This window comes from Aplidium turbinatum, chromosome 11, assembly GCF_918807975.1.
Source record: "Aplidium turbinatum chromosome 11, kaAplTurb1.1, whole genome shotgun sequence".
Classification (NCBI taxonomy): Eukaryota; Metazoa; Chordata; class Ascidiacea; order Aplousobranchia; family Polyclinidae; genus Aplidium; species Aplidium turbinatum.
Genome location: NC_137482.1, coordinates 6254894 through 6281205, shown reverse-complemented (window position 1 = coordinate 6281205; position 26312 = coordinate 6254894). Strand labels below are relative to the sequence as shown.

Below are 26312 nucleotides of genomic sequence, written 5' to 3'. Positions count from 1 at the left end.
TAACAAACAGCCAGAAAAACATCTCAATAAAAAATAATCAATTTAAAAATCCTTAGAAGTAATTCTTCAACAAATATCGCAAAGCAATATCATAAATAGTGTGTTAAGACTCACAAAGTCAGTCTTGTACTAAAAAGACCAACATCGCTTAAAAAGATAATGTAAACGCAAAGTGCAATGAAATGCTGAAAACTTCACTTTCACGATTGCCAAAAAAGCTGTGACCGGTTTGTGGCGTGAGTTATTAAAAACAAAATTTAAGCACAGCTTTGCTAGCATGGTGGCAGCAAAAAGCAAGTGCATCTAAGGGAGTTTATAAACCCAGTCGGCGATTCCCGTGACCCTGCCTAGCATCTGCTATTCTGCTGTAATGTCTCGTTGAGATAGTCAGTCGTCAATATGGTGTATTTTATACAAATTGTAATACATTATTTTGCAATTTACAATGTTTGTCTGATCATGAATCCGTTTAAATTTAATAATAATTATTATTAATATAAGCAAAATGATATGAAATGACGATATACTAAGCAGTACGTGTTTAGTTGCAACAAATTTTTACAATTTTACACAAAAATACATTCGGTATGAAATGTCCCATCATTTCCTAGCGAACCAGTAACTGCATGCGTCAGAAAATATTTCAAGCTGTAGCGAAGAAATCAGACAATAAATGTTTTTAGGAAGCTCCAACAAAAAGTCAAGTATAGCCATGAAATGCCTAAGTTTGGAGTATTAAAAGTCACACTCGAGACGGCGGACACTACGACCCAAGGTACAGGGATTGATCTTTAATATTCTTGCAATTACAATTGATGTTAAGAATCATAGAAAGTAAAAGGCCTTGATGAGCACAAAAATTAACATAGTTGTTACTTTTGTTAATTAGGATGATGCAATGGAGGAGGCTTTACTTACAAAGACACAAAACAATAGATGCCATTGCGTAGAATTTGTCATAAAACACTTTGAAACACTTGCACTTTTGTTCCTTGCACTTTTGATAAAAAGTAGACAGAGAGATAATCTCGTCACAATAAAAAAAATTAGTCTCGACACAATAAGTGCAATCGCAAATCATGAGGTCACAACGAAGAAAGGTAAATATTCTACAACATTGCAACATGTGGTGATGTTAAAGCGACAAACTGCAAAAGAAAAAGTTGTCTCAGGAACAAAACGCACAGCATATGAAATATGATTATGGCACTGCGTGTATCAGACATACGAAGGACAAGTGCAAAAAACATTAACAATCGAAAATGAATTACGAAATATCTAAACTATGTAGATATTTGGAAGTTGCGAGCAAAGGTACAGCTTTGCTGCAAGACAACGGGGCAAACACTTTCTAATTTGAATAAAGACTCAACCGGAACAATTAGAATCACGTGGAAATCTGGCTGAGTGAAAAACTAATCAAAGTAGAACAAAATCAAACATTGACGAATGTTAGATAGTTATGTTAGGCGTTTATCATTTAGGTAAAGCGTGTCTCCAACCGGCGATTAATCTCTTTCTTAAATGTTCAACCAAATCTTGATACATCGGCAAGTCAGCTACATTGTAAACTTCCAATGGATCCGAGTCTCGCAGGTAAAGTTCTCTCGCGTGGACCTGAAAATAGAATTCACCAAAGTGCCAAGAGGACATGACGTAGCAACAAACTAAAAACGATTTGAGTACAAGCAACTTTACACAAATTCATAGATTGTGGACACAAAAATCTGCTTTTTAATCACCTCGATCGTAGTTTGAAACATCAGGCGAAGCAACTAACAAGAGGGCCGTTGTAGCCTGACAGTGATTTTTCTGTTGTAAAGCCGATCCGCTATTGTATGTAGTTACAACTGCAATCAATCGTCGATCGCATGAAGTATGAAGCAGAAAGTTTGTGGTCAGCCGAATGGAAGGAGCTCCCAGGGCCTCCAAGAGCCCTGCCGGGCCCCGGTGCAGATGTTTCTGCCGGGCCCCCCAGCGTGATATCTCACCAATGTCATGTCGCGTGATATCTCACCAATCACAAGCAAAATTTGCGGTGCGCGTTCTTACAAAGGATAAATTAGGTTAAAGTATTAACACTCCATTATTTCACAAACAATGCACTATTGTAAATATGACTTTAAATTCACAGATACACACTAGTTACATGCAAAGATAAAATGCTGTAAAATGCTAAAACACTACTGGTCACAGCGGTAAACCATAATTTCTTCGTGGGAAAATTGTAACTTAAAGTTCCCGGATCCTTTCGTCTGCATATAATGACCGAAGAAACACACACTTGAACTTCTTTTCAAAAAGTGTATTTCTGTAAAAATTAGCCCACGGCTACCGAAAAACGAGGGGGTGCAACGCGTACACCACTTAAACTGTCACTACACAACAGATTACTTGGATAAAAGACGGAACCTTTGTCCAGCTAGCAAGCACTAAGCCAACAGTTAAATGTGCGGCCAACTTTCAAACAATCATTTTACGAATGACCAGAATAGATATCAATATCTCAAATTCACGTAGAAAGTAACTGTGACGCAATAAATGAAAGACAATTATGAAGTCATTCCAACAGGTGTTTAAGCTGATGTAATATTTCCTGTTTAAACAGGCCCAAACAGGTCCAAACAGGTCTTATGAACGATGGTGCAATTTTGGCACATGCTTTAGGAATTTCCATGACGTAATATTCAGTAGACTTGAACGGTTTTTATATGACGTTTGATTTGGTGAAAATTGTCGGGAACAACTACGTAGTGTAAATATAGCCTCAACAGCGTTGTCAGATATGGAATTCTGCCCTAATTTGAGGAAAAGTTTATAGCTGTTGAAAACAAAAACTTGTATTTTGGATATTTTTTTTAGTCCTGGGCAAAGATCAAAACCCTAACCTTTCCCAACTCTAACCCTTCCTACTCTGGCAACACCTGATTGTAACCATGGCAGCAAGTGGGTAAAATCAGCCATTTTGAAGATAAAATTGCAATACTATCCGACATAGCATTGCATATGTGTGCTTACAGCTTTACATTAACATACAATACCATTTCTGACCTTGAAATCTGCAGAGACAAGTGCAGCAAACTTAGGATGAATGCATTACTATTGTTCATGACATTAAGAAATACCAACTTCAATATAAGAAATACCAACTTCATATAAGAAATACCAACTTGATATAAGAAATACCAACTTCAAAATATTAAAAAAATTTCATGCCAAATTGACCTTAACACACAAATTTAAACATTTTATTTGCCTTCTGAACGCAAAAAAATGAAAATATTGTTGTTCTACAAAAGAGCATAGGCCTACCCATGAGGGGGCCCATTCAAAATACAAAACTAATATTCATATAAAAAACAATATTTTATGCAAAATCGACCTGAGCACGCAAATTTAAACATTTTGTCGGGCCCCCCTAAACTCAAAAAATTGAATATTCTGTAATTTAAAAAAAAGGCATAGCCTAGGCTACCCATAAGGGGGCCCCATTCGACATACGGAACTAATATAAAAACAATATTTTATGCAAAATCGTTGAAATTAATCTTTTTATCGCGTGAATTTAGACATTTTGTCGGGCCCCCTTGAACTCACCGGGCCCCGGTGCAATGCACCGGTTGTCCCCCCCTCTTGTGGGCCCTGCTTGGAGCCAACTTTTCGTCAGATCGTCAAGTGTGCAGAGGCCTGTTATTCCATTGGGAGGGGAATAGAAGGGACACCCAAAGATGATGTGGTTAGCTGTTTGCTCCGTCGCACTGCACTGACAAGCAGCAGAGTCCCTTATGCCCCAGCGTGTCAAGCAAGCATTGAAGCGACCAACTCCCGTTCTCAATCGGTTCAGTGTCACCCACTCCTGTCTCTGAAGCTCAGAACCAAGTGGGAGTGAAGAAGCAGGAGAGACATCGAAAAGAACGAGGTGGGACTTTATTTTTGGTACAGTGCTCAATTCCTCCGACCAGGCATCTGACGTGCTGGACTCAGCGAGCTGGAGTTTTGCAACATGCCTTACAAAAGGGCGCCGTGATGGTAAGCGTTGTATGATTGGGACATTGAGAGTGGATGCGCGATCGTGTAGTATGTGGTTCGGATCACCACAGGCTTTATTTACTAATGAAGACACCAGCGCTTCTCTGCGTACGTTAGCGAGTAGGATACCTGACAGCACTGGTAGGCATTGTTGTGATGTTAGTTTTAAGCATCCAGTAATAATGCGCATCGTCTCGTTCAGGCAGGCGTCTAACTTTTTGGTATGCTTTCTGCTACACCATACCATAGCTGCATATTCCGCGGCACTGTAGGCAAGCGCCAGGCAACCTATGCGAAGGGTAGATGGTTTTGCCCCCCACGTAGTACCGGCCAAGCACCTCAAAAGTCCATTGCGTGCAGCAGTTACTTTTGCACGTAGGCCTTGGATGTGTTGCTTGTACGTCAGTTGCCTATCCAGTTTCACCCCGAGATAAGTTGGTTGACTCTTGAACAGTAACTGACAACCATTGACTTCGACCCTCAATTTTCTGTCGACTTGGTGATTATTGAGATGAAAAGTATAGTAGATCTTGCAGTCGATGCAACCAATAACAACGATTTTCTAGAAGGAATTAACTTAGCGATAACGTACCATGTTAAAGTCAGCATGGAATGTGTCTGGGTCAAAGCTGACCCACTCCGTGTAACGATGATGCTTGCTCCTCATCGTGTATCCCATGATCTTGATGTCTTTAAGACTTGGAAGATCAGTATTAGGTTGAGGGTAGTCAGAGGGTCGAGGATATTGACTGAATACAGCATCTTTCCACTCTAAATCTTCATCATCCGCGTCATCTGGAACAGACAAAACACAAGTGATACCATGTTACTGTATTTATGGCTATTACAATATGAAATCATACAAGAACGATATATGCTTCTTATAGCTTCATAAACTTCGTCAACAAACGCTATGGCTTATATAATATGCATGCCGCACATCAATATGAGTTAACACATCAAAAATTCACAATTGTTAGAGAAAAATGTAGAATAAATTAAGATATTCAAAAAATGCCATGCAGAAAGTGAAAGATCCAAAGGAAAATGGTGACGGTATAAAACGACATGTGGAGTATTTACAAAATTATATACGAAGATGTGAATTATCTCAAAATTGTAAACAACGATGAATTTTATTTCAAAATTGTTTTAAACGAAGATGTAGACAGAAAATCAGCTCACCTCGGTGATGCTTTCTTTGAGCGAACCTTTCAACTGAATGTTCAATGACTTTTCGAAAACTTGCGCCTTCTGTGCACAACTCAACCTGGATGGTGACAAGTTAGATGATAATGATGATGATGTATTTACGAATCCACGCACAAAGAAACGTTAGAATTTATGTTGGATTCGTTGAAGTTACCTTGAATGGGTTAGGGGGGCAAGTTGGGGGGACTTTGAGGCCGGCCAAGTCAGATAGAGTTGGAAAAACATCGACAGCTTCAACTAGGGAATTGGATCGTGGACCTGGAATCAAAATTTACTCATCCTATTCAGAAATGAGCCAAAGCTGTTTTTTGATGAGCTAAATAGAATATCAGCAGTCTGGTGGACCATGGGAAGTAATCACATTTTTTTATCTGAAGCAAATTCACATTGAAGTGCAATGTAGACAAACGAACTCCTGAGCTATGCTTTGGCTCTCAAGTCACAGATTGTTCACACTTGCATAAATGCATGATAGCATCTAAACAGTAACAGCCAGAGAAAATTAATTTTCAATACATTTTCAAAAATAGCGCTAACAGTGGACAAAGCAAAAATTCCTCACCTCGTTTCATAGCGGACGATTCAGAGTGGTCAAAAACGTTTATGAAGGGGAACTTCCGTGTTGGCTTTGCGTCGGTACCGACGAAACGATGATGATTGATGTCTGTCGTTCCGGGAACGTGAACTAGAAGAGGAACTCGAGTAACCACTTCCAAGTTTTCAAACTTGCAGAATTCTCCGTGCTCGCCCAAGCTCCAACCTGCACAAGAGGAAATTGGATTCGATGCAACTGACCCTGTTGAAACCATCGGGTATTCCTATCCTAGGTTTTATTCTCTGAAGACAACTACTTCATCGTTTGATAGTATCTAATCCTTATTTTGAATAAATGAACTTGCTTGGGTTAAATTAGAATGTTAAAAAGTTGGCCAAAGATGGGGGGGTGAAGATGATGTTTAAGATGAGCGTTGGTTGCGAGTGGAGGGTCGTAGGAAACAAGGAAGACCCAAAAAAACATAAAAAAGCAACTTAAGGAGGAAATTAACAAGGTTGGTTTGATAAGAGAGAATTTCTGAAACAAGTCGATGAGGAGGCAAGGTGTGAAGGCGATTGCTGCACGTGGAGGTGGATCCGCCACCCATGGTAACAGTGACGTGGCCGGATAAAAAACTGGACATACATACAACCCCACTGCACAATTGGTGAAGCAGTCTGTCGCAAACCTTACCGTGATCTCCGATGAAAGCGATAATTGTGTCGTCACTAAAACCGGATTGATCCAGTTGGCTCAGGACTTGACCAACCAGGCTGTCAGTGTAGCTGACTGAAGAGTAATAATGCTGACGAATTTTTCTCTGCAAAAACAAACTCAAATATCTAGAAAATGTTTCCATGGAACTGTAATTGCAAAAATAGATACCGCGTGATACAATAAAAAGTGAAATAAAAAAAATGTAAAAAAAAGTTATCATTCATGGCATTGAAGAGACATTCACAAAAGATAATCAAGAGCGATTATTCGTTTTTTTTTTTTAGTCAAAGCTGTACAAGAGATGTTTCGTTCCCAATACCAGCCAATACAAGACAAGTGAGGAAAAGTTTACCTGAAACTCGTGAGGAACATCAGCAAATGGAAAGGATAAGTTGAGGGCGGAAAAGTCATCTCTTCGCCGTAACGTAGCGAACGGAGAATAGGCGACCAAGGGGAGACCTTTGGGAATGAATGGATTCGGAGCAAGATCTATTTCCTCCAGCGGATACAACTTCAAAAACTCTTCAGGAAACTTGTAGGGAACGTGCGGCTTGTGGAACCCGACAGCCAAAAAGAAAGGCTGGATGGAGAGAAAAGAGTGATATGCAACGACAAAAATAACTCCACAGCCGTTGGGATTTAAGATCTTCATCTGCACTTTAAAGTAGAATCGTTGATTTTGATTTAATTTCACTTGATAAAAGACGGGGATAACCGCACACATTCAAGGAGATTGAGTTCTAAAAACCGACGTGTTATGATGAATCATTCTTATTAACAAAATCCGCAGCTATTCAAACTGAATGCATTGTCTAAAAACAAATATATCTACAGTAGTTAACAAACGATACACTTGTTCCATCGTTTCAACGTCCCCACGATATGAAACGATGTGACAAAGACAACCTTTGTTGGCTGGGAAACGCATATGATCAGCTACAAATTTGAAGCTTACATTTTGTGACTTATTTGATTGAAACTCCTTTAACATTTTGACAGCCTGCTCAGCGCTTTGAATATCAGGAAGAGATCCTTCAGGTTGGGTAGCTACATCTACAGGACATAATAAGTTGTTGTACAGCTTCCCATCTTTCCCTGGACAAACCTGAAATTTGAAAAATACGATAACTTTGAGTCAGGCCTTTGTTGTTAGACCTTGAATAAAAATAATAAAAAGTTTTTTGCTTTCTTGAAGTGTTTGCAGTGGTTTCTTAGCAATATTTCAAACAAAATACAATCTTTACCTGTGACAAACCATACTTTAAAGTGGGCGGGTGGTAGGCTGGGACCGACCATGAATAAGGAAAGTCGTCAGTTCGGTTTGATGAAATGCCTGCGCGAAATAACATGGTAAACTGACCAATAGTATAAAAACGTAACAAATTAACTTTAGCTACACTTATTATATGTAGATTGACAGTTAAAGAGAAACAGCAGCCCTGCAACACCATTGATGTCTTTGCGCTGATTAAGAATGGAGCTGAATTATCTTTGTTGGTTGCTACTGAGAGAGATTACTCAGAGGGATTAAAGTTATGCAGAATAGTGAAAGAAGCAATTAATTAAAATGTGTGTATTTGTGAAAAATCAACATAAGTACTTAAAATGATCTTCACATTGATACAAAGAAAAAATTCACGATCAAGTCATGAAAAATTGTATGAGTGCATTTCCATTGTTGCAAAATGACCAGAAATTCTATCGCAAGTCCATCTTCCACAAAACAGACCTACACACCTGGATGAAACACTTTGCCAATGCTGCAAGCAAAATAATTATTTTCTTTGAAGTGTTGCGACACTGTTGTGTAATTTCCAGCATGGACTCTCCAATAAGATCCAAAGTCATATAACCTTGTTGTGTCGGGTCGTCTGCTTGTAAGGAATGATGTTCTGCTGGGTCCGCATACTGTTTGCTGAATAACATAGATGAAATTGATCATATAATTTAGGAGAATACAGAAAAAAGTGATGGTTACCAATTTACCACAGAGAAGAATTCAAAACTGTATTTGTATTTACAAATTTAAAGTCTTAACAAAAAAGTAATAATGAAAATCTTCTCTTCAACTAGTGAGTCATGTGGGCTTTAGTTCCACAGCAGTAGATCACAGAGTCCCACCTGAACATGAGCATTGTTAAACTGGACACTCATGGATGCGAGTTGATCGATGTTTGGAGACAAAACTTTAGGGTAGTCATAGCATCCTAGCGCGGGACGGAGATCATCGATGATGAGGAAGAGGATGTTTCGTGGAGGAGACGAAGCTGAAGAGAAAGTATTGATCACCAAACAAAGTGATAGCCTCCTATGTTTAGCCGGCAACTGTAAAAGCATTTGTGCTTGCCAGATACATTTTTCTTACAGGATATGTCGTGCGGATGGACAACAAGGCTTCCTAAAATAATGCTGTATGGGGAACTGGAGACAAGGAAAAAACCACTTGGACGATCAAAAATTCGATATAAAGATCAGATAAACGTATTCTTGAACCAAGCTAACATTGATCTGGAGTCCTGGAAACAATTTTCCAGTGACAGATCAATCAGAAGAAAGTAAACTAGAGATGGCTTGGAATTAAAAACAAAAAGACAGGTCCTTAAAAAAGCTCAGGACAAACGAAACATTAGTAAAGAAGATGCTTCCCACCCTCCATCTACAGTATGACTTTTTCCCACGACTATTCCGTCATAGACTGAGCCTCCACAGCCACATCAGCTTTAACCCAAAACCGATGCTCGGACACGAGTTTGAGCCGACGACGACGGCTGACGACGGTAAATGTGTGATAAGTGTAAATCCATTTACAATTGTCACTGGAAAATAGTTGCTGAGTGACATCGTCACCCACAGGTCGATCGCTCGTAATCAAAAAATTTTCTAGTCGATCACAATCGATGAGAAGTTGGCCGCCCCTGATCATCATTTTTCATTGTTTAAAGGATGCAAAACAATACAACTCACCTATTTTAGCATGCCATGCAAATAATGTAAACACATGACACTCTGCTGCAATTGCAAGAGTTTTAAACCAACTAAATGAACTCTAAGTTATATAATCGTTAAATTAAATAAAGTTTGATAGCACTGTACTTCAAAATAACTTACCAATTGCACAGCAGCTTATAGCAGTGTAGAGAAAAGCAAAGTGAATACCAAGCAACAACTTAAACAACCTATCCATTTTACAACTGCAAAAAACATGACCTTTTCAACATAATAACACTGCAATACACTCAAGTGACGCTTCTTAAGTAAAATGACTTGCGTTCTTCTGGTGACTATAGGCTACTAGATTACCTCCGCAAGTCACTTTATCAAATGCCTGGTGGACAGTTTCACTCTGTTTTTAAAAAGCTTTTTGCTATGTAACATTAACAAAGAAAATGATTTTAAAAGATATTAGTTTGGCTTAGCACAACAAAACATATAAAAAGTTTCATTCATAACATCAACCGATGAAAAAATACGAGTTTCTGATTAATTACATATGTCAGAAAATATTTCAAGCTGCAGCAAAACAACCAGACAATAAACGTTTTATAAAGCTCCCTCGGCATACAAAAGTTTAGTATAGCCATGAAATGCCTAAGTTTAGAGTATGAAAAGCAATAATCGATACGACGAACACTACAACCCAAGGTACAGGGATTGATATTGATTAATATTCTTACAATTGCACTTGGTATTAAGAATCATAGAAAGTAAATGCCGTAGTCTTAATGAACACAAACATGAACAATTGAACATATTGTTACTTTTGTTTCTTTAAAAAAAAAATAGACTAAGGAATAATCTCGTCCTAATTCAAGAATTAAATCTCGACACAATAAGTGCAATAGCAAGTCGTGACGTCAAGACGAAGACAGGCAAATATTTTACAATATTGCAACATGGGGTGATGTTAAAGCAACGTGTAGAACGTGATGACAACACATGCTAACGTTAAAATGTTACAGACTAGTATTCAGCTTCATTTACAGAAATCAAACTATTGACAAAGATCATAAGCTAATTAACAGTACGACCGATGCAAAATGATGGTTATTGTTATAAGATGAGGTATGAACAATCGTAAGTACATATGCGTCGCGGTATATAAAAAACAAATGCAATAAAAATCAAACTCATTTAGGTAAAGCATGTCTCCAACCGGCAATTAATCTCTTTCTTAAGTGTTTAACCAAATCTTGATACACCGACAAGTCAGCTACATTGTAAACTTCCAGTGGATCCGAGTCTCGAAGGTAAAGTTCTCTCGCGTGGACCTGAAAACAGAATTCACCAAAGTGCCAAGAGGACATGACATAGCAACGAACTAAAAACGATTTGAGTAGAAGCAACTTCACACAAATTCATAGATTGCGTAGCCGATTGTGGACACAAAAATCTGTTTTTCAATCAACTCGATGTTAGTTTGAAACACCAGAAGAAAGCAACTAACACGAGGCCGTTGTAGTCTGACGTGATGTTTCTGTTGTGAGGTGGATCTGCTATTGTATGTAGTTACAACTACAACCAATAAAAACGATTTTCTAAAAGGAAATAACTTAGCAATAACGTACCATGTTAAAATCAGCATGGAATATGTCGGGGTCAAAGCTGACCCACTCCGTGTAACGATGATGCTTGCTTCTCATCGTGTATCCCATGATCTTGATGTCTTTAAGATCTGGCAAGAACGTGTTAGGTTGTGGGTAGTCAGAGGGTCTCGGATATTGACTGAATACAGCATCTTTCCACTCCAAATCCTCATCATCCGCATCATCTGCATCAGTAGGATTGTTCAGTGTGCTTCCACATATCTCGGTAAAAACACTGGCATTTTTGCTGTGACGAATGTTAAAGATCTCATTCACCACGACACTATGGACTGAACGACATAGTCACCTTCATAAGAGTGATGCTTTCTTTGAGCGAACCTTTCAACAGAATGTTCAATGACTTTTCGAAAACTTGCGCCTTCTGTGCACAACTCAACCTGGTTGGAGAAAGTTGTACTTGAAACCGTAAGTACGGAGAGAAATTGTCGTTTAGATAATAGCTTGTTTATCAACTTAGTAGCCTATAGTTAAGTGAAAATATTGGAGACTAACAATCTAGCTTATCCGGTAAATCAAAGTAGTTGTGATAGTAGTAATAGGTTTTAGTTGAAACAGTTTTAACAACAAAATAATCGTAAAGACATATTACCAAAAACATAAAAAAAATGAACGATATAATAAACACTTCTTACGTAAACGTATATAAACTAATTTATCGGCTGCTAACGTACTGCAACAAGGTTTTTTAATTTACTTTAAATGGGTTAGGGGGGCAAGTTGGAGGGACTTTGACACCAGCCAAGTCAGATAGAGTTGGAAAAACATCAACAGCTTCAACAAGTGAATTCGATCGTGGTCCTGGAAAAAGTAATTTGTTGCATGAATAATGATAGCGATATTCAAGAGGTAGTATGACAAGCGTACAGGACAGACCACCAATAAATTTGAAGAGAGTAACCACCACAGAATCAGTCTCATAGAGTTATTGAAAGTTCAGATTCTCTGCGTGAAAAGTGTAAAAACTTCCTCACCTCGTTTCATAGCGGCCGGCTCAGAGTGGTCAAAAACGTTCATGAAGGGGAACTTCCGTGTTGGCTTTGCATCGGTACCGACGGAACGATGATGATTGATGTCTGTCGTTCCGGGAACGTGAACTAGAAGAGGAACTCGAGTCACCACTTCCAAGTTCTCAAACTTGGCCCACTGACCATGCTCGCCCAAGCTCCAACCTGAAGCCAACCAGTGATGGCATGAAACGGCAAAAATATATGACCCGTCGTACACTTTTTAAGCAAGCTCATTTGCATATACACTTCATTATACGGGATAAAAACTTTATAATAAGTAACAACGCAAAGCAAGAAAACTTGTTGAAGTATAGAACTCGCGGACTGTATATTTGCAGAACATTGCCTGGTTGTGAATATTATTACAAGTTGAATCGGATAAAGTTATAACTGTTACAGTCACAACGACTACTGCCTTAAAAGTTCCACGCAACGGTAGAACATGAACTGATGATGCATATAAATATTCGCCTTGGTCAGTTATCTAATTCCTCACGAGACAGCCAAATATTACGTCAATAGCTTTCAAAACCACGATAATGCTTAAACCTTTGTGTAAATGTATCCAGTCTACAACAAACATGAACTTGTTCGTTAGCATCAAATATCATGCACAGTTTGTCGCAAACCTTACCATGATCGCCGATGAAAGCGATAATAGTGTTGTCACTAAAACCGGATTCATCCAGTTGGCTCAGGACTTGACCAACCAGACTGTCAGTGTAGCTGACCGAGGAGTAATAATGTTGACGCATCTTTCTCTGCAAGGTAAGTTTTAGTACACAGAAAAGGATGCTACAGACAGCGGGCCACAAATTAAAGTAGTGAAGTAAAGCAACTGGGCAGATTCCATTAAACTTTTCATTTTTTTAATACATATTTCTTTACCTATAACGATAGAAAAGAGTGGAAGCATGTATAAAGCCTTAGAGGTCATGAGAGTTGTATCCTGTATAAACACACAACACAAGCCTTCGGGCTTGTCACTACACTGATGCAGTTTAACAGGTCGAAACCGGTTTGAGGCATTTTCAATCAACAATCCAACAAGATCTTTCCATAGACACTGTAAGCATTACTATCACCAAAGTGATAGAATATCTCATACGCTTTCTAACAACAACACCAAAAAGGAAACACCACACTACAACAGATCTAAGCAGAAACCAGATCTAAGCAATTGCAGAAACCAGATTGTTACTAGTTGCCAAGGCTGAACCAAAGAGTTGGTATTCTTACCTGAAAATCATCAGAAATATTAGCAAATGGGAAGCTTAAGTTGAGAGACAACACATCTTCTCTTTGACGTAACGTGATGAATGGAGAATAGGCGACCAAGGGAAGACCTTTGGGAATGAATGGATTCGGAGCAAGATCTATTTCTTCCAGTGGATACAACTTCAAAAACTCTTCAGGAAACTTGTACGGAACGTGTGGCTTGTGGAATCCAACAGCCAGAAAGAAAGGCTGGATAGAGAGATAAGAGTGAAATGCAACGACAAAAATTAATTCATAAGACCTTGGGATTTAAAGATTCTTTATCAGCACTTTTATGTAAATTCAATTTCATTCTTATCACAATAATCTAATAAAAAAGTTGCAGTCTCAATTTTCAAGCATAAATATCGATTTCAATGCTTTTATCTTAGGAGAACACGCAATCACAAAATGATTTTTCTACGTTATATCAATGCAAAAGTACGGAAGAAATATTTCATAGAACCTAGACAAAGCTTTCGCGCTTGTGAATATTTTTTGTGAAATTTGGCGATATGCACAAAGAATTACATTCTGTGACTTGTTTGATTGAAATTCCTTCAACATTTTGACAGCCTGCTCAGCGCTTTGAATATCAGGAAGAGATCCTTCAGGTTGGGTAGCGACATCTACCGGACACAATAAGTTGTTGTAAAGCTTTCCATCTTTCCCTGGACAAACCTGAAACAGAAAAATTGTTTAAAAATGTAAATGTCAAAAAAGTGTCGATAAGTATAAGGAAAATATATGTTAGGCGAAAGCAACGAAATAAACGTAAAAATAAATTTTGTTTCTTCAGAGCATTGAGGATATTTTTTTAAATAATGTACGGTACTAGTCTGCATTGAAACCGTTTGTGTTGCATTGCGTTGCAAGCGAGGTTCATTCGTGTTAGTTGCAGTGGCATATAAGGACTAACATCAATGATATAATCTAATCCCTGAAACAATATTGTCATCGCAGCCTGTAAATAAAGAAAATAAAGTTTGCAGTGTTTCGTGGAGTGTATTTTCACGAGAGACGGATAGAATTCTCTTCTACCTTACCAGAAACTCGTCAGCCAATTGCGAGAATAACTCGGCATTTTCACCGAGATAAGGCTGATATACACAGGTTAGAAAATAACAATTGAACCAAAAGCAAGGAATAATACCTCAGCAGCATGGTATTTTTGCGTTGGTGGATGATAGGCTGGCACGGACCAAGAATATGGGAAGTCATCAGTTCCGTTGCACGGGATGCCTGAAAATGACCATCACTTATATCACTACATTTTTTAACATGGACACAAGCCCATGAGCACACTGCGTTAACTTTATGTTGTAATTTTCCATTTCTCATAGACTTTTGAAGTCTACAAGCCACATAGCAGTAAGTTGACCAACAAACGGAGCAACGTTTCATGCCATTGGTCGTTGACCGAATACGCATGAAGTATGCGGGCTGTAGTTGCAAATGTAGATTCAATTATTATGAGCACAATCGTTGTAGCAAAATAGGACTCACGAAGAAAGTACCGAGCAATCTTTTCACTTTGCATTGCGAAAATGCACCGGTTCGACACGGCTCAAAAGCATGCGACTGTGTCTTTGGCAGGACACTTAAAGGTATGCCAGAAGGTGGACACGAAGATTGGCTTCCTTGCCTTCCCGTCCACTTAATCTAAATCTTCAACCACCTGGTGTAAGCCTGGATACGACAAACATTGCAAAGGAAAGTGCAACCGTGGACTCTATTGCAGATAAAAACCACGTCACACAACTATGGTAATGATGTAACAATGCATAAATTGAATATATAACTTGAGCAGTATCACAATTACATCAAGCTACTGTAACACACCTGGATGAAACACTTTACCAATTCCGTAAGCAAAATGACCATTTTCTTTAAAATGTTGCGACACTGTTGTATAATTTCCAGCATGGACTCTCCAATAAGATCCAAAGTCATACAATCTTGTTGTGTCGGGTCGTCTGCTTGTAAGGAATGATGTTCTGCTGGGTCCGCATACTGTTTGCTGAATAATACAAAAACTTACATCAATATAATATACTGCCGATATCGACACTAGCAAAAGTGACTGGATACTTTTTAAACAAATTCAGTTCCTTGGAAGAAATATATAACTTCGACGAACACCGAAGTGCAATTAGTTTCATCTTTGAATTACTACTGTATTAAGTACGCTATTGAAATTTTCAAACAAACCTTTGAATATCACTTTCAAAAAATAGTTTTTCAAAAACCACAAGTAACAGGTAACACTACGTAACCATCACCATATCATATGTTCTTACATATCAACGTAAGGAATGCTTCGTTAGCTTTAAAAAAAACATTAAAACTAAAAAATATTCCCAAAAAATAACAAAGACGGTCGCTCGTGAGTAGTAATGTTCGGCATTGGGCATCTTCAGTTCCACGACTGTAGATCAGCAAGTCCCACCTGAACATGAGCATTGTTGAACTGGACACTCATGGATGCGAGTTGATCGATGTTTGGAGACAAAACTTTAGGGTAGTCATAGCATCCTAGCGCGGGACGAAGATCATCGATGATGAGGAAGAGGATGTTTCGTGGAGGAGACGAAGCTGAAGAGAAGCTAAAGATTATTCTACAGAAGAAAAATGGCACAAAGGTTCTAAAACAACTATAATAGCATCAAACTGCTAAACAGGGTTAAACTGGCAAAAAAGCTTCGTGTTTTGATGCCATCAACCCAGCTGCAATGGCATTACAGGCGTAATGTCCTTGAGCGCATGCCGTGGTCTACATTGTACACAATCCCTTATTCGCTCTGCTATGCTCATGTGGAATCATTCAACAAGACGTGTGTTATCAATTATGCCTAGTTTGAATAACAAAGCAAACTATTCCATCTTGAAAAGTAGTAACTTACATACTCACCAAGAGATAGCTTGGATCCGCTTAAGAAAAGAACAGCAGAAAAACTAAAAAGCAAAGATCCTAGCATCTTACCCACTATAAAGCTGCAATGAACAATAAACGACATAATGGAACATTCAATGTGTAAATGGTAAATATATGTGTTGCATAGCCTATGAATTGCAAACAAATTGTGTCACGGTGAAACAATAAGGCACGCTGAACGGCACTACACCAGACAGCAGTTTATCTGATGCAACCTGGTTACCCGCTAGAGTGCGTAAACTTAAACTATTTTGTCAACAACAACTTTATTTGAGAATCGGCAGACTGGATGAAAACAAAACAAAAATTTGAAGGCAAGCATGCACCATCCTTACAAGTAGGCGGCATAAGCAGCCTCGATGATGAGCAGCCACGAACACACACGTTAGAAATCGAATATCACTTGTGTTAGTTTAACGTTCATATATGCAAACGAAACATTGTTTTTGTTAAATATATGTTAAATAACCATAATGTTAAATGTTGCTATAACTGGGCAAAATAAAAGTCGGTTGTTAAGAGAAAGATGTTAAGTGCAAAAGACAACATCAAAAATATCATTTGACTTGAGACTTCTCGTTTATCTTTTTCGGTCTGTCTTTATTGTTATCAGATCATAAAGCGCTATTTATGGTTTCCTTTCACCAATGTGAAAAGAAATTTTAAAACTCCGTAAATGAAAAAGCGATGATGCAGTGACAACAACTGCTAATGTTAAAATGTTACAACTTAGTATTTAGCTTCATTCACAGAATTCAAACTATTGACAAAGACCATACGAAATTAATTTTCAGTACGGTCAAAGCAATATGATATTTGTTGTTATCATAAGATCATGTATGAGAAATTGCATCCGAATAAAATATGAAACAAATGTAACAAAAATCAATTTCACTCAGGCAAAGCATGTCTCCAACCAGCAATTAGTCTCTTTCTTAAATGTTCAACCAAATCTTGATACACCGACAAGTCAGCTACATTGTAAACTTCCAGTGGATCCGAGTCTCGAAGGTAAAGTTCTCTCGCGTGGACCTGAAAACAGCAACAGAACTGCTAGTTGAATACCCAGATAGCAACATCCATTATTTTCACATTAACGTCTGCAGCTGCAGACGTTAAATCACTGTAAAAATGATAGATTTTGCTGTCTGGGTAAGGACAGATCCAAGCAAATATCAAATCAACCCTTTGTGTGAATGTTTCTGAATTTGAGTAATGACTTACGGAGCAAGCAACATGTCATACTCTTCGCTTCCATTTCGATAGATGTTGATTATTTCGTAGATTAGCGTTTCGATAATTCTTGTACGAGACCATTCAACAGATATCTAAGCTTATCTATCAAACGCTCCAAAACATCTGATGTCGTCCCCTAGAGTTTATCGTGGCACATTAACAAAGCATTTGAATAAAAAATGCATGTTAATTGTTATCAAATATGATGTCTTTAGGATACTAACTTATATACTAATCTTTAAATTTTGAACAAAATTAAAAAAATTCCTTTTCGAAAGCTGTGTTTTGGTCAACACAAAACCGACTTTTATCAAGTGTGTTACTTAAAGAAATACAGATACCACACTAAATCGATAAATTCTCATGTATTATCAAGCTTCCGCCACACAAGTGTGGCTTTGTTACTATATATTATTCTCATTCAAACATAACTGTGTTACACCTGTGCTACTAAAACCTCAGTAATAAAATGACCTTGTTAAAGTCAGCATAGTAAGTGTCCGGGTCAAAGCTGACCCACTCCGTGTAACGATGATGCTTGCTTCTCATCGTGTATCCCATGATCTTGATGTCTTTAAGACTTGGAAGATCAGTATTAGGTTGAGGATAGTCAGAGGGTCGAGGATATTGACTGAATACAGCATCTTTCCACTCTAAATCCTCATCATCCGCATCATCTGGAACAAAAGAAAGGCATAAAATATAGAATGCTGTTGTAGTTAGAGCTCTCACAATATATAACCAAGCAAGCTCGATGTATGATTATTTTGTTAAAACAAATATAACAGCTTCTACAATATGCACACCGCATAACGATGGAAATTTAGAAATAAAAAAATAAAATTCTTAGTGAAAAATAGACTATAAATTACGTTATTCAAGTGAGGGGAGTGTATACGAAAAAGAGGAAGATCTAAAAGAAGACGAGGATATGGAGGCAGTAGGACCAAGCCAAGAATGAGAAAATGAAGAGGGAGGTCTGAACTGGTGACCTCCAAGTGAGTGAAAAAACAGGTTCTTCTTCACTTGTTAAAGAAGTAGATTGAAGACGATGAATAATTTGTAAATACATTGAAGAAAAATCAGCTCACCTCCATGTAAAAAGTGAAGCTTTCTTTGAGCGAACCTTTCAACTGAATGTTCAATGACTTTTCGAAAACTTGCGCCTTCTGTGCACAACTCAACCTGGATGGTGACAAGTGAGATGATGACGTATCAATTTATGAAATGCTAGAATTTATGTTGGATTCGTTAAAGTTACCTTGAATGGGTTAGGGGGGCAAGTTGGGGGGACTTTGAGACCAGCCAAGTCAGATAGAGTTGGAAAAACATCGACAGCTTCAACAAGTGAATTAGATCGCGGTCCTAAAAGGAAAAACTAATTAACGAAGGCTTCTGTTCACAAAATACTTATTCTTAATTCTATAGACACTTATAGTTTCAAATAAGCATATATTATGGACTACACTTTTTCTTGCAATGTGACAGCAAAGATACTCCAATCACTTGGATATAGAAGTGGCTGCACCAACTATTCTAAGCCGAATCCTGCGCTATTTGTAAAGTGCTGCTATGTGGCGTCTTTAATCATGTTTACATTGATTCAACGTCTGCAGACGTTGGCTCAATACAAATAAATGACTGATTTTCTGGCTATGGAACTTGCTTTGTTTCTTGAAAGCTAACTGCTTGGCTACGATAGACATGTCCACTTCATAGGTCCTTATGAAATGAACAAAAAAAAAACAACGTTAAAAGTCAGTTCATACCTCGCGGCGCAGTCGAGAGCTGTTTGCGATCAAACACATTTAGAAACGTAAATTTACGTTGCTTCTTCATAGGCCCGGCGACGGAAGACTGGCTTCGATCAGTCAGGCCAGGAACATGCACCAGAAGCGGAACTCTTGTGACGACTTCGAGATTTTCGTATTTGCAGAACTCTCCGTGTTCCCCCAAGCTCCAACCTAAAAAAGTAACTTGGCTTGGAGAGTAGCACATGAGGTCACAGCATTTCCAAAACTGAAAAGGTTTCTACACGCCACGAACCTTGCGTGAGGATAAAATTTCACCGATTTCTTGTGTGTCACTGGAAAGGTTCAAGAAAAGATACACTCAAGAAAAACATCCATTGGTAGCGATTGCTAGATGTCTTATCTGACGAAAAGTCCATTTCAGGACAGAAGAAATCATTCGAGACACGTCTAAAGCATTCTTGATAAACATCATGCAAAACCAACTATGACTGTGAGCTGTAGTAGAGCTGCGACGCAGCGTGATCATAAAATCATCATGAATGGATATATAACAACATGATAGTTTTGCATTGACAGCAGCTACATACCATGATCACCAATTAACACAATGATTGTGTTGTCACTGAAACCGGATTGATCCAGTTGACCCAGAACTTGACCAACATGAGCGTCAGTGTAGGTGACAGAGCAGTAATAGTGCTGGCGAATTTTTCTCTGCAACACAAACCGAATGTGTTTATGATGTAACTTTAAAAGCACAACGACTTGATGACACAGCGGTGTGCCACTGTCTGCAATTTATGGTCTGCAATTTTTATCGTTATAAAACAAAGTCACTTTTATGTAATTGATATGTCCACATTGTCCGTCCGAATGTTTTCTTTTAAACCCGTGAAAAACTGATATTTCCTGTTTATCAATCTCAACCTGTGCTTATTCTTTAAGTACAGGTGGCTACGTCGCATTTACCGGTTGTGCAATATTGTTGTAATCAAACAAAGTGATGGAAAGGGCCAATCTAGACAGCAATGCAGTCACTTTTTACATTGACTAAACGTTTTATACGTTGAACCAATATACATACGACTGAATTGCTGTTCGGGAGCAACAGTGCACGCAAGGACTTGACTTTGGAGAAGATACTTGCGGCATTACCCGCTGCATTCAATAAAGACTACAAAATAATGACATTTCCAGAACAATGAACAATTGAACATGCAAAGACCAGAAATTTCTCTCGCTATGTACAGTTTACTTCAACACTGTCAGCCCATGTCTGCTTCTGTAGCATTGAGAAATCTTTCCATGCTTTGCAAACTTCTGGCCAGGGACAGAAACTTTAATGCCAAAAATGTGAAACATTACGTCATGTTACATTTCAACTCTTGTTCTTGATGAACGTCATGTTTATTGCACAGTTAGTTGCATATAGCCTTCAGATGAGCCTACTAAGTTCTGTTAAGGATTTCAATGTTTTTTTTGCTGATTTGAATTTTTTTCGTTGATGCAGCTTTCTTAGGAATATACAGGGTCATCAATAATAATTGACGTTACAAGAGATCCAATTCAAAAACTGGCAAAGGAGGCGAACGTGACCTATGGAACCATGTTCACAGTTCTCAAGAAGGATTTGAAGATGAGCCTATTCAAACACATGAAGAAACAGTTGCTAAATGTCAATACCATTGAGAAACGTCTCTCCAGAGTCAGAATTCTGCTCTCACGCATTGAAGGAGGAGGCACGCTGCCAAACCTTGTGTTTAGCGACGAGAAGAAATTTGATGTCCAGCATCATTTTAACAGTCAGAATGATCGTGTTTGGTCAAGAGATGATGACGTGAAAGCCCGGGCAGTCACTCGGAGACAAGGGGCGGCATCAGTGATGGTGTGGGCCGCAGTCAACGAATCAGGAAGGAGTCCATTGATTTTTGTGGACCAAGGAGTGAAATTGAACCAAGAAAACTACTGAAATGATATTCTTGAGGGTTCATTGTTGCCTTGAGCAAAGAAGCACTTCAAAAAACGTAATTGATCATTCTAACAAGATTCTTCCCCTTCACGTGGAACTAAGAGAACGCAAAACTAGCTTTCAGCCAATGTGCCGTTCTTCATTTCCAAGGAAGAATGGCCTCCTTCATCCCAAGACCTGAACCCCCTAGACTTTGGCATCTGGTCTCACCTGGAGAGCAAGGTTTCGACTAAACACCACCAAAGTTTGGAAGCGCTGAAGGCTAATCTTAAAAAAGAATGGACCAAAATACCTCAAAGAGTAATTCGTGACTCTTGCAAGTCCTTTTCGAAGCGTCTCCGACTTGTTATCGACGCAAATGGCGGACACATTGAGTAAAACTTGTTTTTTCTAAATATTTATTTATTTGACAATAATATTATATGTTTATTACTCAAAAATTGTCTACCATTTGTTAAATACAGTTGTTTGAAGTTGTAACGTTAATTATTGATGACCCTGTAAAACACAAGAAACAATGGTTCACTCAGTTTGAATTTTCAAACCTTTTTTTTCGATTTTTAGATCAATAAAAACTTGCCCTATAAATCAATCTTTAAACCAGCATTTCGTCGAGTTAGTTACTGTGGTCACTCACGTGGAAATAGTCTGGAACATGAGCGAAAGGATAGCTCAAGTTGAGGGCAGCGACATCGTCTCTTTTTCTCATCTGATTGAAAGGGCTGTAAGCAACATTGGGAAGCCCCCTGGGTATGAATGGGTTAGGGGCGACGTCAATATCATCGTAAGGGTACAACGCCAAGTAGTCTTCGGGAAACTTGTAAGGAATATGTGGTTTGTGAAATCCAACCGCAAGAAAAAACGGCTAAAAATTAAAACAACAAGCTTATGGAAACCTTTAGAAGCCAAGCCCGACAAACAGCGAGATTTCACGTTTCTGTTGTTGAGTTGTCACTGCGGCTATAAATAACTCTCCGTTGCTGAAGCAGTTTGACTCGTGCCCAGTTTTCATTCATTTCCTATTCTTGAAATCACTTGAATTCTGATTTCGTGTTTTCGTTTGCCAAAATAAAATGCAATTGATTACGCAAGTACAGTAGTAATTGCACCACCGCAAAATGAATGGTTTAGCACACTTGACGCGCGCGTTCATAAACTAAAAGATGTTCTCAGTTTGAAGGGTCAAGCTATTTTCTTTTGAATTGTCGCTATTTTAAAGTGTATAAACAAAACTTTAACTAGTTTTTAAGACAACTGTTATTCATTGCATAGCACAAAAAACTTGGTCTTCGCTTCATCAAACTAATGCCAAAAAAAGCTGCAAAAAGCTTTCAGCTATGGAATGCATGTGGAATCGAAATTATCTCAACATGCAATCAAGTGACGATTGGTATCATTACGTCATGAAAAAACATGAACTTCTCTTACGTTCTGTGATTTATTTGATTGAAATTCCTTCAACATTTTGACAGCCTGTTCAGCGCTTTGAATATCAGGAAGAGTTTTTTCAGGTTGAGTGAGGATATCTACCGGACACAGTAAGTTTTTATGCAACTTCCCATCCTTCCCTGGACAAACCTTTAGACAAAAATTAAAAATGGATACAAGCCAAACAACAATGTCGTTATTCATTGTAATATTTTTATAACATTGTTCACAATTAGTCAACAAAATCAGTCAGGTTCGGAAACTTATATAATTTATTGGCAAAGCTTTCGCCTTCGTAAAGGCGGCTTCTTCAGTATCTTAGTCAAATAGAACATTTATTGTTCAAAACTAAACATTTATTTCAATAAATGTTCTATTAGACTAAGATATTGAAGAAGCCGCCTTCACGGTGGCGAAAGCTTTATCAATAAATTGTACAAGTTTTCGAACCTGACTGATTTTATTCACTCATTAATATTTAATTGTTCGGTTGCATCCTAAATGAAGGATCCTTGTAGAACTTTTCATCCTCAGTAACATCGAGGAACCAAGACAGAGGTTGGGAGACATCAGCGTCTAATTCATTAATTTTTAACAACATCGTGTTTTTCACGCTATCATTATTCTCAATAACCTGACGTCATAAAAACTATTCAATTGACTGCATCTCAAAGTGCTTCAGATCCATCAGCACAGCAACACATAGAGTTCAAATATTCCTCACATTAAACTTCGAACTTTTGAGTTGTTGTTGCAAAAACATACAAGATAGTTCACAGCTCCAATAAAATTGAGCTGTTGCCAAAAGTTTTGAAAATTAATTGCAATAACAAAAACAGATAGTTCACGAATTGCAGGCTCATGCATGTGAGATTGAGATAAGACATACTTTGCTTTGTTTGTACTTTTCTGTGGAGGGGTGATAAGCAGGTTTAGACCAGGAGTAAGGATAATCGTCGTTGTAATTTGATGGGATTCCTGTAAATATTTGACAAAGTACAAACTAGCAATACAGCTTGGGACACATTTCAATGTCCATCCAAAATAATAATAAAAACTTTTTTCGGCCTAACTTTTCACCAGTAAGTGCATTACCGTTACTGCACTTAAGAATGCGCCCGTAAAAACTATTTTTAGTGAGATATCTTATTTACAGTATTGCTTTAGCACACGATTTGTTGAATGTTGTAGTAGAAAGTATTTTAACTTGCATTGGCTCGGATTGAAACTTGCCAAGTGATGTGCCATTATTATCGAGTCTACCAGCAACCTCAGCTTCTATATGAATATTATACAGATGTAAATAACGAAATAGAAATTGTCGAATATTTTCAGCACTGAAAACTCAGGCAATCAAAGTCCACTTAGGAATTATCATACGGACTAAAAAATACATCTGCGTCACGTGGCAACATTAGCCTTGACCAGAAAGCCAAAAATACTCATTTGAAACTGTAGAGATAAGAACGTTACTTACTCTTCAAGTTGTAGAAATTTATATACAAACCACGGTGACACAAAGTGGGAGGTCACTATTGAAACAAAACCCGTTTTTCATACATTGATTCAACGTGTGTACATTTTTTCAGGTAATTTTGTAAGCTGGGATTGGCTCACAAAAAGCTATGCAATGTCATGGACTGAGCGTACACAAACCCCCAGAAAGCAAATCATCTCCTTTTTACAATAATTGAACGTCTGCAGACATTGAATCAATGTAAAAAGGGAGTGATTTGCTGGTTGGGCTACACACCTGGATGAAACACTTTGCCAATGCTGTAAGTGAAGTATCCATTCTCTTTGAAATGCTGTGGTAGAGTTGTATAATTTCCAGCATGGTTTCGCCAATAAGATCCAAAGTCATACAATCTTGTTGTGTCGGGTCGTCTGCTTGTAAGGAATGAGGTTCTGCTCGGGGCACACACTGTTTGCTGGAAGGTTCAAACATCATTGAAATAACATCGCTCATCATTATTTCTAACGTTGGTAAGCAGACGTTTTTATTTTGTATTGCCTCGTTGAGTTGTTGTCGTCATATAATGCTGAGGATTCACCCTTTTACCACGCCACGTTAGCGATACTTGCACATAATACACAGAAACTAACGGAGTGCAGTCTGTTTTCGGTTTATTGAAGACTACAAACTTTCTTGTTCATTTAAATGTAATGAATAACAAAACTGATCGACACACATTTTAGTGTCAAAAAAGGTTCGACGGTGCTTACGGTCTTTTAGGAATGCTGAGTCCGAAAATGACATTGTTTTCCTGTTTGGCTCCAGTTTTTGCCATATTCTAAATTTTTGTTTCAAAAAAGTGTTAAAACTCCGCAAATTTTGACATCAGTGTCTCTCATAGCTACAATCTTGATCCGGCTGAACCTGTCCTTTCAACAATGTCCACACACTATTCTTTCATTCTTGATTCTACATCGTATAAGGCGGCAAAGTATTCGCAGAAAGTCGTGTATAGGCAATAGGCATATGGCATATCATGTTTACGTACATTAAGCAAAAATCTGCAGTAACTACTCTTATCAGAGAATAAGAAATTTATGTGATGCCAAAATCAATTTAGTCCAAGCACAAACGCTACTCATAGCAGTGATCATTCAATACAAAAAACTCCTCGATTTCTACACATCTTTTTTTCATCATATCTAAATCTTTGACCTTGAAAAGCACGGAATGGCCCGTTTCGGTGAGTTCGATTCGGTGAGTACGATCCCTATTCGGTAATATTTTTCAATTTTTTTTAAAATTAGGGTCTGCTACTATTCGGTGAGTCCGATTCGGTGAGAGCCTTTTCGGTGATAGCCCTATAAGAAAAGATCACCAAGTCTCACCTGAACATGAGCATTGTTGAACTGGACACTCATGGATGCGAGTTGATTGATGTTTGGAGACAAGACTTTCGGGTAGTCATAGCATCCTAGCGCGGGACGAAGATCATCGATGACGAGGAAAAGGATGTTTGGTGGAGGAGACGAAGCTTAAGCATACAATTTGAGCAGAGAGATCACTTTTTTAAACCATAAACAGACATAACCAAGCAACAATACTACAGTTAACATTTTAAAAACGAAAAAAAATAAGTAAACGTTTTCGGCTATTCATATAGCCCTTTTCAATAAATGCTAAAGAATCATAAAATATTACAGCCAAAATATGGTCAAATCTAAACATTCAAGAGACTGCTGAAATGTTCAGATTTGACCATATTTTTGCTGTGATACTCTAGGATTCTTTAGTATTTCTTTTACAATACTCTCTTTTACAGGCTTGAAAAGGGTTATATGACTAATCGAAAACGTTTGCTTATTGTTTTTTGTTTTTATAATGTTAAATGAAGCTGAAGAAGCCAAAGATTATTTCACTGAGCAAAAATTGACACAAAGTAGCAATTACACATGTTGAAATGACACAGCTGACTATCAATTCTAGTCAAGGAGGGTTGTATTTTTATCGTTGCAAAGCTGCCAAAACATTTATCAATTGCTTTTCTGCACTATAGCATACCAAGAAGCGTAGACATCCACTTACCGTTTGTAAGTCTCCAGCTTGTAAGCCAAAGAGCCAGAATTATGTTACAGAATTGCAAATGCATCATTTTATTCAGTTTAAAGTAACC

General features: G+C 38.1%; 2 protein-coding genes across 4 annotated transcripts; both read right to left on the bottom strand.

The window, feature by feature from the left end:
- Positions 1-320: 320 nt before the first annotated feature.
- LOC145780135 (iduronate 2-sulfatase-like) lies at positions 321-9701 on the bottom strand. Its single transcript, XM_082591845.1, has 12 exons — positions 9602-9701; positions 8615-8760; positions 8231-8408; positions 7738-7826; positions 7449-7598; positions 6846-7073; positions 6470-6596; positions 5804-6001; positions 5396-5499; positions 5215-5299; positions 4622-4824; positions 321-1617 (listed from the first exon to the last, which is right to left on the bottom strand). The coding sequence occupies exons 1-12, from the start codon at positions 9675-9677 to the stop codon at positions 1477-1479; spliced, it is 1725 nt and encodes a 574-aa protein (XP_082447971.1). The 5' UTR covers positions 9678-9701; the 3' UTR covers positions 321-1476.
- Positions 9685-26312, bottom strand: LOC145780134 (iduronate 2-sulfatase-like). 3 transcript variants are annotated; one of them, XM_082591844.1, is made up of 12 exons: positions 26225-26312; positions 25528-25673; positions 24437-24614; positions 23573-23661; positions 22684-22833; positions 21893-22120; positions 19874-20000; positions 19302-19496; positions 18794-18897; positions 18624-18717; positions 11059-11261; positions 9685-10761 (listed from the first exon to the last, which is right to left on the bottom strand). In XM_082591844.1, the coding sequence occupies exons 1-12, from the start codon at positions 26289-26291 to the stop codon at positions 10621-10623; spliced, it is 1722 nt and encodes a 573-aa protein (XP_082447970.1). In that variant the 5' UTR covers positions 26292-26312; the 3' UTR covers positions 9685-10620. The 3 variants fall into 3 exon arrangements, with proteins under 3 accessions (XP_082447970.1, XP_082447968.1, XP_082447969.1); XM_082591842.1 differs by lacking the exons at positions 18624-18717; positions 18794-18897; positions 19302-19496; ... (5 more) ...; positions 25528-25673; positions 26225-26312 and adding exons at positions 11384-11474; positions 11792-11895; positions 12069-12266; ... (5 more) ...; positions 15811-15956; positions 16273-17186; XM_082591843.1 differs by lacking the exons at positions 9685-10761; positions 11059-11261 and adding exons at positions 16356-17328; positions 18007-18209.